Source organism: Lissotriton vulgaris, chromosome 12, assembly GCF_964263255.1.
Source record: "Lissotriton vulgaris chromosome 12, aLisVul1.2, whole genome shotgun sequence".
Classification (NCBI taxonomy): domain Eukaryota; kingdom Metazoa; phylum Chordata; class Amphibia; order Caudata; family Salamandridae; genus Lissotriton; species Lissotriton vulgaris.
The window spans coordinates 654,762,902-654,781,097 of NC_141700.1; the positions used below are offsets into that span (position 1 = coordinate 654,762,902).

At 43.6% G+C, this 18,196-nt stretch overlaps 1 protein-coding gene across 2 annotated transcripts in view; it reads left to right on the top strand.

Annotated features, from left to right (window-relative positions):
• The window catches only part of CA5A (carbonic anhydrase 5A), a 395,762-nt gene that overhangs the window by 347,100 nt on the left and 30,466 nt on the right, over positions 1–18,196 (top strand). For both annotated transcript variants that reach the window (XM_086945825.1, XM_086945824.1), the window contains exon 6: positions 7,393–7,548. In XM_086945825.1, coding sequence (XP_086801951.1) covers positions 7,393–7,548 — 156 coding nt within the window. The remainder of the gene's footprint in view (positions 1–7,392; positions 7,549–18,196) is intronic.

An 18,196-nucleotide genomic window follows, 5' to 3' on the forward strand; every position in this document is an offset into this window, starting at 1 on the left:
AAAACAGTTTTATTTTTTTTGTATTTTTTTAGGGGGAGAAACAAAAAAAAGGGAATTGAAACTGGCTCAACTGGAGCAAAAAAACAAAAATCCCCAAAAAATTACTTCTTTTTGGGGCACTTGTGATTGTCACCTGCAAGGACGATGAGCTTTACGCTCTTTTCACCATAGGCGATAAGCTTGCCACATGTAGAACAAGTGATTTTAAAATCAGCAAATCGTGGCTGAATACAAGGCATCATCTCTGATGTTTCTGGTCCCGATGAAGTGGGTTCGTGTCTTTGGGAGGTGGTCCTTGAAGACTGGGGGAGATTACTGGCCAGTTCCCTGAGCTCTGCACGAGAATAGTTGTTAGGGTGCTTACGGGTCATATGTCGAATCATGGTATAGTTACCAAAGGAATATTTTTTGTTTGGGTTGCCCCTTGAGAGTTCTTCCTTACAGATTAGGCAAGTTACCTTGGCCGCATTCACTTTTTTCTTGGCCTCTGGGAGTGAAAAAAACTCCCATACAATGTGGGACTTGGGCTTGTATGGGGTATTTTGTTCAGACAGCCATTTTCCACCATCCTCCTCTTCCTCTTCCTCCTCCTCCTCTTGTTGACCACCATCCTCCTCTTCCTCTTCCTCCTCTTGTTGACCACCAATGTAATCTTGAGCTGGTCCTCTTGGTTGTTGTGGTGGTGGTGGTGGGGCAGATGCACCAGCTGCTGCTGCTACTGAAGCCATTATAAAGATCAAAAAGGTACAGAGAGGTACAAACAGGTCTTCCTCAGTCAAAGGACAAAGTCAGAATAAGGAAAAAAGGTGGGGTCTTTCATCATTTGGAAAAGAAAACTGTCCTGAACCAATGAGAAGTGTTATTTTCAGGTCACAAGACTAGGGGCTTCATCATTATGAAACCAAAACGGTTATGAACCAATGAAAAGTGTTATTTTCAGGTCACATGACCCGACGCTCTTACGCGACGCGCCCTGGGTCGCGTCAGCGCGTCGGATGTTTACGTTGCGCGATCGTATTCGTTCGAGTACTTCCGGGTGCGCTTACGCCGTGCGTATCACGCGGACGCGGCTACGCGATACGTCACGATCATGTTTTCGTTCGCGATATTGACGCTTACAGGACGCTCCCCGGTGCGCGGCCCGGGGCGCTTCGTATAATTACGCTTTCCGGGGCGCGCACCGGGAGCGCTCCCAAAATTATTTTTTTTTAAAATGGGAAAAATTGTAGGGACTGGTAGCCCTATTCTTTAGTGGTTTTTACGAAAATTAACTTTGAAAAAATATGTATTGTGCTACATTGGGCTATATATATGTTGGAGCCAAAATGTAGCCCAATGTAGCCCAAAGATGGCCACCAGAGACAAAAAAAAATATAGCCCAAATATAGCCCAACTGTAGCCCAATGACAGAATGTACCAGAGTGTTCTAAACAACTAGAGCGCTAACAGTCTTACTTATAAAGTGAGACTTATAGTTAGGAATTAGCATTAAAAAAACCTATGAAATTCACTGAAAAAACCATAGGTTTCAGACCAGTTATAGTTCTGAATTAGCATTTAAAAAAACTTTGAAATTCACTGGAAAAACCATAGGTTTCACACCAGTTATTGTTAGGAATTAGCATTTAAAAAACCCTATTAAATTTACTAAAAAAAACATAGGTTTCACATCAGTTATAGTTAGCTGGAAATTTTACTGACATAAAACCATTGAAATTCCACGTTATAGTTAGTTGGACTCACTATAACTTGCGCGTGTAATGCACTGCTGATGACGTCACATATTACATCACTCATGACATGGTCAGTGACATCACTCATGACATCATCCTTGTGACAGAGTGACAGACCTCCTTTCACTGTAATGTAACCCATGAAACACATATTGAAAAAAATAAATTACATTTTTTTTAAAATGGAGATACCCATACCAGTTACAACAACCAATTCAATAATTCCACCATCTATATACACATTCACTCATTCACCAACAGTTCTATATAGTCACTCTTACATATATACACTCATCATATGTAGTGATACACCTATACATCCTGTTACACACTGACAGTCATCCAAAAGTTACTCACACACATACTCACACATGCAAATAAACTATTGAACATCCATTTATTTGCATATACAGCTATACACACACTACCACCTTACTTCTAAGGAAACTTACACATACTTACTCTCTTAAACAATCACTTATAGAAACACATACTTTTTTAAACAAGAACTCTTTCAATCTCTCACTCTCACATATACTCACTCATATACATCAATACTCACATATACTAGAATAAAACATATGTAGTTACTGATAAAGACACTGAGACAGTCATTCACTCACTAACACATGCATATACACACTCATCCACCCATACAGTCCTGCACATATGCCGTCTTTAAAACACATACAAACAGTGAGTCAGTCATTGATGCATCTATACGCTAAGTAATATCCCCCACCGAACCATACAGACACTCATACTGATACAAAAAAACATCTAATAATCTATATACACACACATGTAGCTACTCACCAACCCATGCAGCAACTTATACACAAAGTGAAACACTGATACATATATTTAAATATTTAAACATTACTCGTTAATATATGTATTCACTAAGATACACTTAATAAGCCAGTTAACCAATCATTTTTTTTTAAAAAAACATCCATTTACACACTTATTTAAACATTTATTTTTCCATCTACCTTTACATATACATATATAAAACATATTTATTTTTCAGAAAGGCACACATTCACTGGATGGTGTCATGAGTGATGTCATGAGTGATGTCACTGACCATGTCATGAGTGATGTAATATGTGACGTCATCAGCAGTGCATTACACGCGCAAGTTATAGTGAGTCCAACTAACTATAACGTGGAATTTCATTGGTTTTATGTCAGTAAAATTTCCAGCTAACTATAACTGATGTGAAACCTATGTTTTTTTTTAGTGAATTTAATAGGTTTTTTAAATGCTAATTCCTAACTATAACTGGTGTGAAACCTATGTTTTTTTCAGTGAATTTCAAAGGTTTTTTAAATGCTAATTCAGAACAATAACTGGTCTGAAACCTATGGTTTTTTCAGTGAATATATATATATATATATATATATATATATATATATAAATATTTGAACATATATCATGACTTTACAGGTCTGTTTCGCTGTGCATGGACTTTATGCTTCCTTTAAGGCAAAAGTGTGCCATGTGTTTATGTCGTATGGTTTGGACGGTTGCAGCCATCAGGAGACATTTTGCCTGAATTTAAGATGGCACCTTGAGAAGCAACGTACGCACGCGCAGCTGTGTGTAAACCATAGAGACAAGCATTTGCAAAGCAATAGGTCTCGCATTTACGCAAGTTTGAGCTATTGGCATTGTAAGGATAATGCGTTTTATTTATGTTTAAAAAACAAAACATAAATAAGAGGCATTGTCATTTAAAATGCCAATAGCTCAAACTCTCCTAAATGCGAGACCTATTGCATTGCAAATGCTTGTTTTCTAGGACAGGGACCTTCATCTGTCATGTACAGATCACCATGGGTGACAGAAGAAAGCTCTTTTCAAGTTGTGCTCCGCTTGTGGTGAGAAGAAAATGTAAAGTGACCTACATGAACAGCTTATTTATTGCCTTCATCAAGCCCGTATTTCTTTGCTCTGCAACATTTGTAGTATATTTTCATCTAAAACCTAAAGGACAGAGAGAGGAGTTTGTCACTTTATTTATTGGAATACTAAAATACTCTCCTAAAGGGTAGACCCCCTCCTCTGGTCAAGATTCTGTGAAGTCCTCTTCCAAGCACTTCCATGAAGGCAGCACAAAAAAAGAAACATGCATTTTCCTGATCTAAACCTACAACGTAAAGTGCCCACAGCCAACTCTACCCACAAAAACAATGGAGCTTCCAAAGAACCACACTCTAAGCATGATAATCCCACATGAGCAGAAAACTGCACAAATCAAGCTTGCTGAACCCTCTTACTTCCAGTCCCCACAGGTGACTTCATTGACGTTGAAGAAAAGTTCAACATCCTTGACAACGATTTGTGTTGCAGGGACTACCATAGTCAATAAAACCACCTTTGACTTTGAGACCCGAGTTAGCGACCCGATCGTTGTCGACTACAACAACCCCTTCAATATCAAGATCATCATCAGCACGGCAATCAATAACCAGGATCCAATAGGTGAGGCAGATTGTTCATTCAGGTCATACATACCCTGGAGTTTACTAAACACAACTAGTCTGATCCCCAGTGCCCCCCCCCCCCACACACACACCCCTTTCTACCTTGAAATACAAACTCAATTTGGGGGAGCTGCAACATGAAATTCGACTTATTCTCCAAGGCGAGATCAAAGTAGTCTTGTAGGCACAAAAGTATCAAGAATGTTATTCCAGGTTCTTTCTAATGAAATGAAAATAAAAATAAATGACTGGTCAAGAAAGACCATTCATGGACCTCACGAAACTCCACAAGTGCCTCAAAAAACAGATTTTCCACATAACTCTCCAAGAAGACACCTGATGCTCCAGAGAAATTACTATCTGATGTCCCTCGGTCTTTAGGATGGATATTTTCATATTCCAATACACTGGAGTAACAGGAAACACCTCCACTTTACAGTTGCTGGGAGCACAAACAAATTCAAGGCACTCTTTTAGTCTCAAATCAGCACTGCAGATATTTAACAATTGCCCAGCACCAGTGTCTGCTTACCTCCGACCAAGTATACCCTTCTGTGAATGATTAGTTTGCTAAGGCTCCATCAAAGGAAGAAGCAAGCTCTCTGACTGCCACCTGCATAACTCTATTTAGCAGGTTGTGATTAACACTGAACAGCAACAGGTCATCCAGAGAACCTTGCACAGAACTGTACTCTGATTCCTAGTGGAAATATTGATCTCCCAACTGAGAAAAGCTTTCTCGTCCGAGGAAAAACTAGGAAAGCTGCATTCCATGGCAAAAACCTTCTCTACCAAACAGTCTGTCACCATCGGGCAGTACAAAACTCTGCTGGGCCTGATGTCCTTGTGAATAGGTTTTCCCCCCCATTGCTGACTCCGGATGAGGCATGTCCATCAAGAACTGGACAACCAATGGAAAAGTTCACGGGGCATGAACGACTGAATCCAGGTCACGAGACATTTGAAACAAGCGCTGGTATGGTGTCCGATCTCTCCCAATTTCGATATAGGGCTTCCTTTTCACCGTTCATCATGGCACAGAGTAATACAACTGATGCCTCCATGGATGGCAGGGGAGCATGCATGCAAAACTCCTGTGATAAGACGTGCCATGTCAACTTGCAATCCTACAGCTCCGGGCCATAAGTCTGGGTCTCAAAGCATTTAATTCAAGTCAAGCAGGTCTCGTAGTCCTTGTAAGAACGGACAACGTAACATTGATGTTTTTCATTATCCAACAAGGAGAACTGAGATCCCGGTTTCTGTTGTAAGAGTCACTCATATTGTATGACTCCAACATCTCCCATCATGAGGAGATTGCCGAGGAGCATCTCCCTGAACAACGTAACAATCAGGCGGACTCAATTGGTCGTACACTATTGGACTGCCTTGAATGGAAGCTCATGGAAATGGCTAACATCTTTCACAAATGGGATCGACCCACAATGGAGTTGTTTGTCACCCATAACATTAAGAAATGCTGGTAGTCCTCCAGTCGCTTTTGAGAACCAAGATCCAGGGGTGATCCATCTCCGATTAAATAGTCCTCACATTTGTTTACACTTTTCCGCTGTTGCCCCTGATCCTCAGAATGAGGATAAAAGAAGGCAGGGCATTGCACCTGAATTCTTATTGCCCAGCCTCTTCTCACAGTACTAGTTCACAAAGCTACTGAATCTCCCTGTATATCCTTTAGTACCATTGTATGTATCTTCTGGCAGGTGCCGGTGCAACCCCTGCGCAATGCCACAGACCTGGTGATCTCAAGTGGGGGGTGAACATTCAATGCAGTATAGCGAGAGCTGTGAAGAGGGTAGCGTGAAGTTGATGATGCTATCCCTGCTAAGGCTGAAGGTGCTGGAGGGAGAATAATAGCATTCTGGCTCACCAGATTACATGTGGAGCTACCTAAAGGGGTTATATTTATTGGGATTGAACACAGAAATAATTGGGCCCCTCAAAAAATTAAAATAAATGGAATAGAGCAGCACAATTCACAAATTGCCTGGGCCTTAAAGAAGTGAGATTAGCAGAGCCTCAAGCAAAAGAATGTGGCCTAAGTGGTTTGGTTCCCTGACCTGGAATCCTTTCAGAGAGGCAGAGTCAATCCATATTTGTACATGAGATCATCATCAACTTTCCCCTGAAGTGTCCGGAGACCAACAAACTGCAGTGAGCTAGAAAAGGAAATACTAGCCAGGACGAGAGCCCTGGAAATAGTCGAATGATAAATATGGGGTGGCGCCGCTGGAATGCAGATGGGAAAGCAAACTAAACTGATGTGTTATGAATATCTAAGTGGGCAGGGATGGACAGTGAGCTATTGAGCCAAGCTCCCGTTCTTCCTCATTTTAGGTTTTCCAGCAACTGCCTGATATCCAGTCCATCATTTTAGCTCAAATACAGGAGTAAAATTGGTCACTACTGCAACCTCGGTTCCTCTTTGTCACATTGCTGGGGATTGCACTGGTGTTTATTTCCCCCTCCGCAACACGTCCACTTAACCACTTTTAAAACCATACACCATCATACCTCCACTAATCTCCTGTTCCCAAGAGGGAAGGTGGCCCCCTTGTCCTTTCCTTTGCCTCTTTTCCTGGATCTTATATTGTGTATCCTCATCACTGAGTATCTTGTGATGTCTCCGTTTTCTGCTAGCCACTCTACTCTTGCTGCTGTCAGTTACAGCCATCCTTCTTCAGATGCTCCCTAGGCACACCGGAAGTCCTCTGTGGTCCGATTCAAGATGGCTAGACCTTGTCTCTGCAGTCACCACTCTGGGTCATTGTTGATGATGGCGCTCCTCCTTCTGCTTGCCTCATGGCTTCAAGGATTTCCTTGACATTTTCAGATGTCCGGTCCAGGAGTTAACGGGTAGCAGGAACTGTGACTGAAGCTCCTTCATGACGCTGCCATTTGGTGGTAATCTTCCAAACCATGCCCCTTTCCATATTGTTGTTTTGGTACTTTTATGAAATGGCAGTGCCTAGGCTAAATTATTTTCTCTTGTGGTAAATGTCACTGGCAAGGACCACTATATTTGTCATTTGTACTTTACCCATGTAGCCTTAGAAAGCACAAAAATACTTAGATTGGCAACTAATTGTAATAAAGTTTTGTTTTCTACTTTGTGTATATTTATGGATATGAACCTTGTGTTTTTCAGGATACACTCACTGAATTTACAAACTTCGACCCATCATGTCTGTTACCGTATTGCCCTGATTATTGGACATACTTTGGCTCATTGACCACCCCACCATTGTCTGAATCTGTGACATGGATCATTAAAAAAAGGCCAATACAAGTCAGTCCAAACCAAGTAGGTGCCATGAATAGTAATCTCTGATTTTGTTAAAATAATTATTGCAAGTCACCAAATGATGAATTTATATTTTTCAATAGTTTCTATTATGTCATGCTCTGAAATGATAATCTGTGTCATTTATTTTGTCTTTTTAGATTTTATTTGTGGTTTAAAAGTTATCCACAAATACCATGTTGCCATCTTCAGCCTATTATGTTTTTTTAAAAGTTGTTTTTTAATCCCAGATATGTTCTTAAGCTTCATATGCTTGGAGAATACCTTACTGTCAGAAGGCAGGGCCGGCCTTAGGCATGTGCAAGCTGTGCACCTGCACAGGGCCACCAAATCCCAGGGGCCACCACATCAATATATATCCTTAATATATTAATCCTCTGAGGATGGATACATATTTGTGTGGGGGCCCCTGGCAGGGATTTGGTGGCCTCTGGCTCTATACAACTTCCAAACACCATGACCCCCCCTCTTCACTGGCCTCCGCGCTCCGCCCCACCCGGACCCCCTCTTCCGGGGCCCCCTACCTACGCTCCCTGCCCAGGGCCACCATGAACCTAGAGCCACCCCTGCAGAAGGTCATATTAAAGCATCATAGAATATATTTTTATTAGTCTATTGATCTAGAGGTACCAACCACTTATGGTGCGAGAAATGTTGTGAAAAGAACTACACTCTAATTCAATACCATTTTGTTTTCCTTTCTTCCAACCCTTATAGCCAACATCTGTTAAAGAATTACTTTGAGGCTTAGGCAGTGTTTATTTTCATTAGGTTTTTCTCACAACATTTTACAACGTTTTTTTGTCATTGTCCTTTTTTCTGTCTATCTTCCAATCGCAAGTAGTCAGATTCTTTTTCTTTTTCATTCCTAACTTTTCATTTCTATCGAGTAATACTTGTGTATTTAAATGGGTAAATGTTATGTGATGGTTATCTAATATGACTAGCACGTCATTGTCCTAAAAAACGATGTAGAGATGCCATGCAAGGGAATCCGATTTGTGGTAGCCAAGACCGAAAACGGCTAGAATAGTTTTGTTGGGGACAAACAACTTAATACGTGACTGAACAAAAGAATGTCCACTTGGTAATAATAATGGTAATAATGAATCAAGTTCCAAATAAAAGCTATCTTACTATAAGCAGTCCGTTTTGAGTCCCATGCCGTTTGTGCATCGTGTGAATGTTTTAGTGAAGAGCTTCCTAAGAGAACAAATGCTGCATCCCTTCCTCCCACCCCAGATGGACAGGCACAACTAAAAGTAGGTGGTTACTTGTGACTGATATTCAGCAAAGATTCCGCTAATCAGAGGATGGGTCAGGGAAAAAATGTCATTGTAGTCTCTTAATGCAGTTCTGGGTTTGCATTCAAGGGGCTACTTTATGGGGCTTGACACCGGACAAGCCGAGAGGGGCTAACTATATTATATGCATTTAAAACCAAGATTGTCGACCTAAAATGCCTTAACGTGCACAGTTTACATCGTTGAACATTAGAATTTATGGTCTTGGTTTTTAGGGTGCATTCAGTTGAATTTATTAGACAACTGTAATCAAACATCGTTTTGGATAAGAAATGTGACAGAAAATTGGTTTGGATTGGACATTACAACGAGGCATGCTACACTTAACAGGCTGGTGCTTCTGTGGGATATTTCCAGGACTCTATTCCTGAAAGTAGGATATTAAAACAAATGGATTATCGATGATGAAGAGAAACGTCAGACTAGCCTGTTACTGCATTGAGTTCAATGTAAATTTGAAGCCAGGGAGTCAGAACAAGATGAGTTCTGTGACACAAATTGGTTGTGTAATTGTCAGTTTGTGTAAGCAAAGTGAGGCAATCCTACTCTGAGCAGACTGGCAAATGGACCACTATACTGTTAAAGCAATTGCTGACACCAGATTATGGGCAGGTTAAGCGTGCAGGTCATGCCACCCCCAACTAACTCAATACTTAATAGTTCACCAAGATGGAAAACCAGTACCCCAGTTCCAGACGGTTCTTGCCCAGGACACTATTAAAAGTCCCATACCAAGGGAGAAAGTTATTGAACATTTTTTTTTATTTAGGAGCTGCTACAACTACTTTTTAAAGGGCCCCCAGTGGGAGCTGGTATGAAAATGAGAAGGTGGGAACCTGACCATTATGAATGTGTGAGTGAACCCAGGAGGGTTGTCATTGCATCTTCCGGAGAGAATTGACAATGCTGGCAATACTGAAATTTTGTTTTGTCCAATGAATATCATTGAGGACCAGAACTTATTGCATGCAGTGTTTTGCAGTGTTTTGCTGCGTTTATTTTAAAGAATGTTGAAGCTGGTCCTGTAATAAATTGCTTGTTCAGACACAAGTCTCAAGAGGGTGGCCTTTGCGTCCTCCGGAAGGAATTGGGGAATGCCCTTAGTGGTGGAAATGTTTGTTCGAGGCATGTGTGATGTAGATACACATGCTTTGTATACTCCTGACCATCTAGTGTTGGGTCCGGATGATTGCAAGTTGTTTTCGTTTGAAGACGTCTTTCCTAGTCACTAGGTAAGGTGACTCCTCCTTTCGGTGATAGTGTGCTTGGGCATCGACTCCATTATTAGATTGTTTTTTTTTCTGCCATCGGGTTCGGACGTGTATTGCTGCGCTTCGTTTCGAAACCCTTCTTCGGGTTCCCCTTGACGCTCAATCCTCTCTACCCTCGACTGTATTGTTTCCGTACGCGTTCCCACTTCTGTGCATATCGTTTCGACATCGGAATCGACCTTCCATCGGAAAGCTTCGTGGACAGCCTTCGAGGCCTAACCGTGCCCGGACAGCTCTGTCGATCGATCGTACTCCGTTTAAATTCTGTCCTCTGTGCCACATGAAGTATCCGCGTACCGACTTGCACGAAGTGTGCAACTTGTACTTATCTCCGGAGCACAAGGAAGAAAATTGTGACTCTTGCAAATTGTTCTGATCAAAGAAGACTCTTCGTGATAGTCTGGCTCGACCCTGAGAGATGCATCAAAGCAATACCGGTTATCTTTGGTGAAGACTCCGGCCAAGAAGACATTGAGGCATCGGCAGCAGAAGAGGAGGAAGCCTTCTCTGAACAAGACTCCAACAGGGAGCGTGTGACCTTGATGCCAAAGAACTGCCGCAGGGACAAGGTGACGTGAGTACCAACAAATCCTTGCCCCCATGGACACCGAAAAAACACAAGGTTTTGGCACCACCTCTGCCTTCTGGCCAAGGTAGGCACCAAGACATTTCCGATGCCCCGCCTCCGGGCCCGGCCCGAAACAGCCTGTCAAGCCTTCCAGCTCCATACCAGGTCGCTAAAAGTCCTCATTCAGAGCCGAATCCCTCCCTCCATGACGATGCAGATCATGGGGGAATGAATCTCCCAATAGATCCAGATCATGGGAGGGATGTATCTCCCAATAGATTAATGACAGATTACACAATTGATCCCCCAGGTGATACTGATCCAGACCTTTACCCAGCCAAACCATCTCCCCCAGACGACAATGCATCACACCAAGAACTCAATGCCAGGGCTGCACATTACCATGGGATTGAATTGCGCAAAGAATCACTAAAAGAATATTTTTTGTTTGAGACTTTAGCTACTACACACAGGTAATCACAGGCACTTCCCATACTTAAAGGCATGATGCGACGTCCTGATGAGATTTTTAAAGACCCGGTCAGAGCACGCATCTTGACTCGTAGAGTGTTCAAAACATTTAAGGGCTGTCGTACAGACCATATATTTATCAATTGAGAGTTGCCATTAGATTCCCTTGTAGTATCTAATGCTCGTTAGCAGGCAAATTCTCAAACATCAGGGGATGATCCTCCTCCAGGTAAAGAGTCCAAATTAATTGATGCTTCTGCCAAGCGCATAGCTGCTCAGGCTGCAAATCAACGGCACATTGCAATACACAGGGCCTTTTAGCCAGATATGACAATGCACTCTGGGACGAAATGGAGCAATTGCTCCAATATCTCCCAGATGAGCATAAGGCTTAGGACAGGACTTAGTAAATGAGGGTAAGCCCATTTATAATTCCTCTATACAATGAGAACCAGGTGCCGCAGACACCGCAGCTAGGGAGGTTAACACCAGCATCCTGTTCAGGAGCCATTCTTGGTTAAGGATTTCAGGATTTAAACCTGAAGTCCAACAGTTAATCCTTAACACACCCTTTGATAAGGAGCACCTATTTGGTCCTAACGTCGACCAGACGTTAGAGAAAATGAAAAAGGACATAGAGGTAGCTAAATCTATGGGAGCCCTCCAGACTACCTCCAGCAGAGGCTCCTTTCATCGCTCCTTTCACAGAGGAGGGTCCAAAACCCATCCCCAGATCAAAACACCTCAACTTACAAGGGTAAGACCCAGTCCTCTCCCTCAAGAGGTTTTTTTCGAGGAGGTTATAGAGGCAACAACTTCAAGGGTAGGGGTAAGGGCAACACACCCGTAACTCCCCTTCACCCAACAAACAGTGACTTGCCCACACTCCCCCAGCCCCCCCCCCCACCCCCCCCGATTATACTACACCTGCCAGGGGAAGACTTCAACAATTTCTCCCCATTTGGCAGTCTATAACATCAGACAAATGGGTGCTTGGAATTATCCAACATGGTTATTGCCTGGAGCTTACCAGCAATCCCCCAACCCAAACATTCCACCTCGATCTCACAAGATGTCTCCAGAACACATACACTTGCTGAAACAAGAGGTCCCTTGAAAGGGACAATTTGAGCCAGTTCCAATACAGTACCAGGGATCTGTGGTTTACTCTCTGTACATTCTCATCCCCAAAAAGAACGGTTCCCTAAGACCTATTCTAGATCTCAGAGAGCTAAATTGCTGTATTCTGTCAACGCACTTTCACATGGTGACACTTCAACAGGTACTCCCACTTTTACAAAGAGCAGACTTTATTGACCCTAGATTTAAAAGACGCATATTTTCACGTTCCACTTCATACGGCTCACCGCAAATATCTCAGATTTGTGATAGCAGGCAAGCATTACCAATTCAAGGTGCTTCTCTTCTGAGAGACTACAGCACCCAGAGTTTTTACCAAATGTCTGGCGGTAGAGCCTGCTCATCTCAGAAGACAACAAATTCACGTCTTCCCCTATCTAGAAGACTGGTTTATCAAAGTCAGCTCTCACCAGAACTGTCTACAGCACACACAGATCGCAATGGATCTACTTCATCAAGTGGGGTTCACTATCAGTGCTCAAAAATCTCATCTGCATCTGTCACAAATGCAATCTTACCTAGGAGCCAGTCTAGACACAGTCAAAGCTCTAGCTTCTCCCAATGTAGTCAGAATCTGCAATATTCAGGCTATGATTCGACAATTTCAACCCAACCAAGCTATACCAGCCAGAGTGCTCATGCAACTGCTGGGAATGATGGTGTCTTACATCGCAAATGTACCCCATGCAAGGCTTCACATGCGCCTCTATAAAAGTGCTTAGCATGTCAGTAGAATCAGTCACAGGGTCAATTAACCAATCTAATGTTGGTAGACTGCTGTACCCATCGCTCTTTGCAGTGGTGGAACCCACAAAACCTATCAGCAGGCCGGCCTTTCATCGACCCTATTCCTCCAATCGTGCTTACAGCAGACGCATCTCTGACCAATTGGGGTGGGGGGGGCTCTTCTCAAAGGTTACACAATACAGGGCCTGTGGAGCAACAAGCACAAGACTGTGCACATCAATTACCTTTAACCTTTAGCAGTTTTTCTGGCACTCAAAGCTTTTCAAACTCACCTCATGACCAACACTGTCCTAGTCCGAACGGACAACATGACAGCAATGTATTATGTGAAAAAGCACGCGGGGACACTCTCTCCAACTGTCAACTCTTGCTCAAGTCATTTGGAAGTGTGCAATCCATCACAAGATTTATCTTCTGGCAATACATCTCCCAGGATAAATAATCAAATAGCTGACCTCCTCAGCAGGAGACAGCAAATTCACGAGTAGTAACTTCATCCCCAAGTTCTCCTTCCCTATTTTGGACAATAGGGTTTTCCACAGATAGACCTGTTCGCCACAGTCAAACACAAAATGCCCACGTTTTGGCTCCCGGTACCCACACCCACTCTTAAAGGGCAATGCCCTATGGATGAACTGGTCAGGGATATTTGCTTTTCCTCCTCCCTGCTCATTTTGTGTGTGGTTCGGAAACTCTGGCAAACATCCCTCACACTAATTCTAGGAGCTCCCACATGGGCCCGACAACCTTGGTACACACCCTGTTGGAGCGGTAATAGTTCGACATCAAAAGCTGCACCTCACGTCTCCTCACACACAACCATGGAGAAATCGGACATCCCAATACGAAGGAACTGAATCTAGCGATTTGGCTCCTGAAGTCAGAGTTTGGTTATTTAAACTTACCACCAGACTGAATATTCTAAAAGAAGCAAGAAGGCCTACCACCAGATTTCGCTATGCAGCGAAATGGAAAAGATTTGTTTTATACTGCAATAACCTAATCAATCCTTTAAATGCTTCCATACAAAACATTATTTGTTACCGGTTACATTTACACTGAACAGGACTGGCGTATACGCCTATTCGTTTGCACCTTGCAGCAGTAGATGCCTACTTACAAAATAGGCAACATCTGTCACTATTCAGAGTTACAGATATTAAAGCTATCATGGGACGGTCAAAAAGAGAAATACCACCACATATTCCTACTGCCCCAGTGTGGAATCTCAACATTGTTCTCACAAGGCTCATGGGTCCACCTTTTGAACTATTGCAGAAATGCCCTTTGCAATTCCTCTCATGGAAAGTTTCTTTCGTCATAGCCATCACACCACTGAGGAGAGTTGTTGAGCTACAGGCATTACCTTTAGAAGAACCCTTCTTTCAGCTGCACAAAGACAGGATAGTTCTTCGTATCAACCCTAAATTCATTCCCAAAGTTGTTTCTGCCTTTCAGATAAACCAATCAGTTGAGTTACCAGTTTTCTTTCCTCAACTTGGTTCGGTAGCAGAATGCACTCTTCACACGCTTGACATTAAAAGAGCTTTACTGTAATACATAAATAGGACAAGACTTATTTTTTAATTACATTTTTATTGAAAACTATAAAATATATGCGTACCGTGACTATTAGCAGTTAGTGTGTATATGTCATGGCCAATTACAGAGCAATCTAATCTTATGTGATACAAATTTGACATTTCCAATAGTATATAGCCGCATAGTCTTTCCGAGGTCAACATCAAACTGTACCATCCCACCTTGACATGAAGCTGCACTAACCTTGTCTTGCGTAACAGTTCCATATACGCAAAATGTACACCATTATTTTGCAGCATGTCCTCCATCTTTTTACTTATTTAAATAGAGCCTGCTCCCTTAACCTCCCCGGCTTCCTTTCCCACCAAGTACTGCTGGTACAATCCCCAAAAGCTCCTAGGGAGGCTCTGAGGGGGCAGCAAATCATTATACAATTCAGATTGTGTTGAGATATACCATGTCTTTGGACCATACTGTAACTGTTGGTACAGGTCCCCGCACCAACCGCATAGCAATTCTTCGTTTGGAAAGCAACAATCCTGTACCTATAAGTTTTCGCACCTCTTTCAGCAGCTTCCCAATGTACCCCCACAGCTCCATCAGTGGGTTTATTGTAGGTTCCAACCCAGTGATTTCGTTCGATACTTGGAAGATCTGCTCCCAGAACCTCGCTATCCCTGGGCATGTCCAGGCTTAATGCAGAAACACGGCTGACTTGTCCTCACATCTCTCACAGTCTACAGAGTCCCACATGCCATACATAAAGTCATTCTGGTGTATAGTAGACCCTGTGAAGGAATTTGAAATGGATCAAGCGATATCTGCCATTCATAGAAACTTGATGTGTAGTCTCACAGCAATATCACCAGATAGTATCCTCTATTGCCACCCCCAAATCTGGGTGCTATTCTAGTCTGGCCTTCGTATGGTAATTTCTTCTATAATCTTGCATTATATCGTAAATGATAGAAACAATCCTTCTAGAGATCACACAGTGCAATAGGTGAGAGGGTGCCCCCAGCTCAGGCGGCTCCAACCTCTCATCTCCTAGCAGCTCACGTAGCGCATGTCTCACTTTATGAAAATGGAAGCAAGCAAGCGGTGTAGAATCCCCCACCTCACTTGCAAGCTCATCCAGGCCTTGCCCTCGGAGAACAGATTGCCCATCTTGGTGACACCAAGCATCTCAAGAGCCTGTACCACCCCCTTCTCACGGCTTAACAGCAGCCAGTTGCACCATGCAATCTGGGATCTGGGTAAAGGGGGAATAGAGAATCATGCCCTCCTGCTGTTTCAGTAGATTGTGCCAAGCGAGTACCACTGAATTAGGAGTCCAAGACCCCAATCCTTTTGAGAGGGGCCCAAAACCGCACCACTGACAGTGATTCAGGCGCTGCCGCCACCTGTTCAATTAGTAAATGTGGAGGGCGCATTTCCTCGTGGAGCCAGAGGAAAGCGTGGGATCCCTGCGCTGCTCTATAGTATAGCTCCAGGTCTGGAGCCCCTAGTCCTCCCATAGAGTATGGAAGTGTGGGAACATTCCAACTGACCCACGGTTCCTTCCCTGCCCAGGCCAATCTTGTCAATAGAGAGCGAAGTATCTTAAAAGTATGCATAGTCAGCACAATCGGGAGGTTTAGGAATAAAAACAAGAATCTAGGTAACACCACCAGCTTCATTAAGGATATGCGTCCTAGCAATGACAAGGGGAGGCTTATCCACCTATCCACTTCTTCCTCTAATCTGGTGATCGTTCTGCCATAGTTTTCGCAGAATCTGTATGCCTAGATACCGGATCGGATCCAATGCCCACTGTAGCGGGTAGTCTAATCCCACTGGTAACATAGCCGGGGACAAAGGGAAAATTGTTGACTTAGCCCAGTTGATTTTAAGGCCGGACCTTTCATCGAGGATTGGGGTCAAGTTGATCTCAGGATCACGGACATACAATAGCACATCATCCACATATGCCGACACAATGAGGTTATAGTTAGGAAATCTAAGTTCCCTATAACCATGGTATTCCCTCAAGGCACATGCGAGAGGCTCAGCAGTTAAAGCATATAGCAGAGGGTACAGCAGACACCCTTGTCGCACGCCTCCTAATATTCTGATAGGGGATGTGACTATGTCAACAATTTGTATCCGAGCAGCGGGAGAGCTGTATAGCACCCCTAGCAGCCTGAGATAGAGCTCTCCTACCCCATGCATCTCAGTACTGCATACATGAAATTCCATTCCACTGAATCAAAGGCCTTTTACAAATCCAAAAAGCCTGCTGCTGCTTTAACCTCAGGCTTAATAGGTTATGTGGCGCCATAGACCGTTCTTAGATTGTATGACAAATTATGTCATGGGACAAAGCCCGACTGCTCTGGGCAAACCAACAGTAGTACCAAGGGGGCAAGCCGGTTTGCATGGATCTTCGGATAGAGCTTAGTGTTGACATTAAGGAGCGATAAAGGCCGCACACTCCGTCACACTCCCTGCCTCCCTCTTGCCCCACAGCAGGGCATCCAACACCGCACCCAGGCGCTCACTCTCTCCATACGCCCTAGCTACAGCATACTTCCCAAGTGTTTTATTTCGCTGTCTGCTATGTCATGATACTCTGCCAGTGTCTCCTTTAGGCTATCAGCTATCAAAGGGTTGCCATCTTCTTTTGCTTCCTTCTCTAATTATGCCAACCGCCCTTCCAGGCTTTCCAGACGCTGACGGATAGCACGTAGGAGTGTTTGGACATGGCTACTCCCCTGATGCACACCTTGAACATTTCCCAGACCGTGGTAAAACGCTGGACAGAAGCAATATTGGTATCAAAGAAGCATTCTATGGCTTATTCATCAAAGAGTATGGGGGAATCGCCATGCGAAGGGGGCTGGCTTCTTTCTCGAGCTTTCGATATCTAGCATTATTGGGGAATGATCTGAGAGGGATCGGGGGAGCACCTTGCAATCTTGTACCTGCTGAACCAGGGGTCCTTGTACAAACCAATAATCAACTCTGGTGTGTAAATTGTGCGGGCTGGATAATGAGGTAATCTCCCTACACCAGCGCAGCGCTCCCTTGAAACATCTCGCAAATCCAGTTGGACCGCTATATCACCTATTACTCTGGCCGCAGCAGACTGTCCTTGCGCCGGATCTCTGGTCCAGGGCACAATTTAGATCACCACCAGAGGATCGGCAAACCATCCCTGCCTCTCATGTGGTCTAGCAGCTCCTGATAAAACTGTGGGCAGTCATAGTTAGGCCCGTACACGTTGACGATATGCCAATCATTGCCCTTCCCAGTGCATCTGGAAATCACATATCTACCGCCAGTGCTTCCAACGCCTGTAGCTTAATTCCTGATTTGGGATTAACCCATGTAAAAGTCCTCCCCTGGCATGGGATGTAAACCCTGCTGCATGAAAAAGACTGTGCAGGCGCCTGTGTATGAGCATACTACTACTTACAGAAAGGTGGCACTCTTGCAGCAGCACAATGTCGATCTTGTGTCTCACTAAGTATGCAACAACCCTACGCAGTTTTCTGGATTCATTTAGTCCCCTAATATTCCAGGTGAGCAGACAAATTCTGCTCCCACTAACCTCCATCATGGCC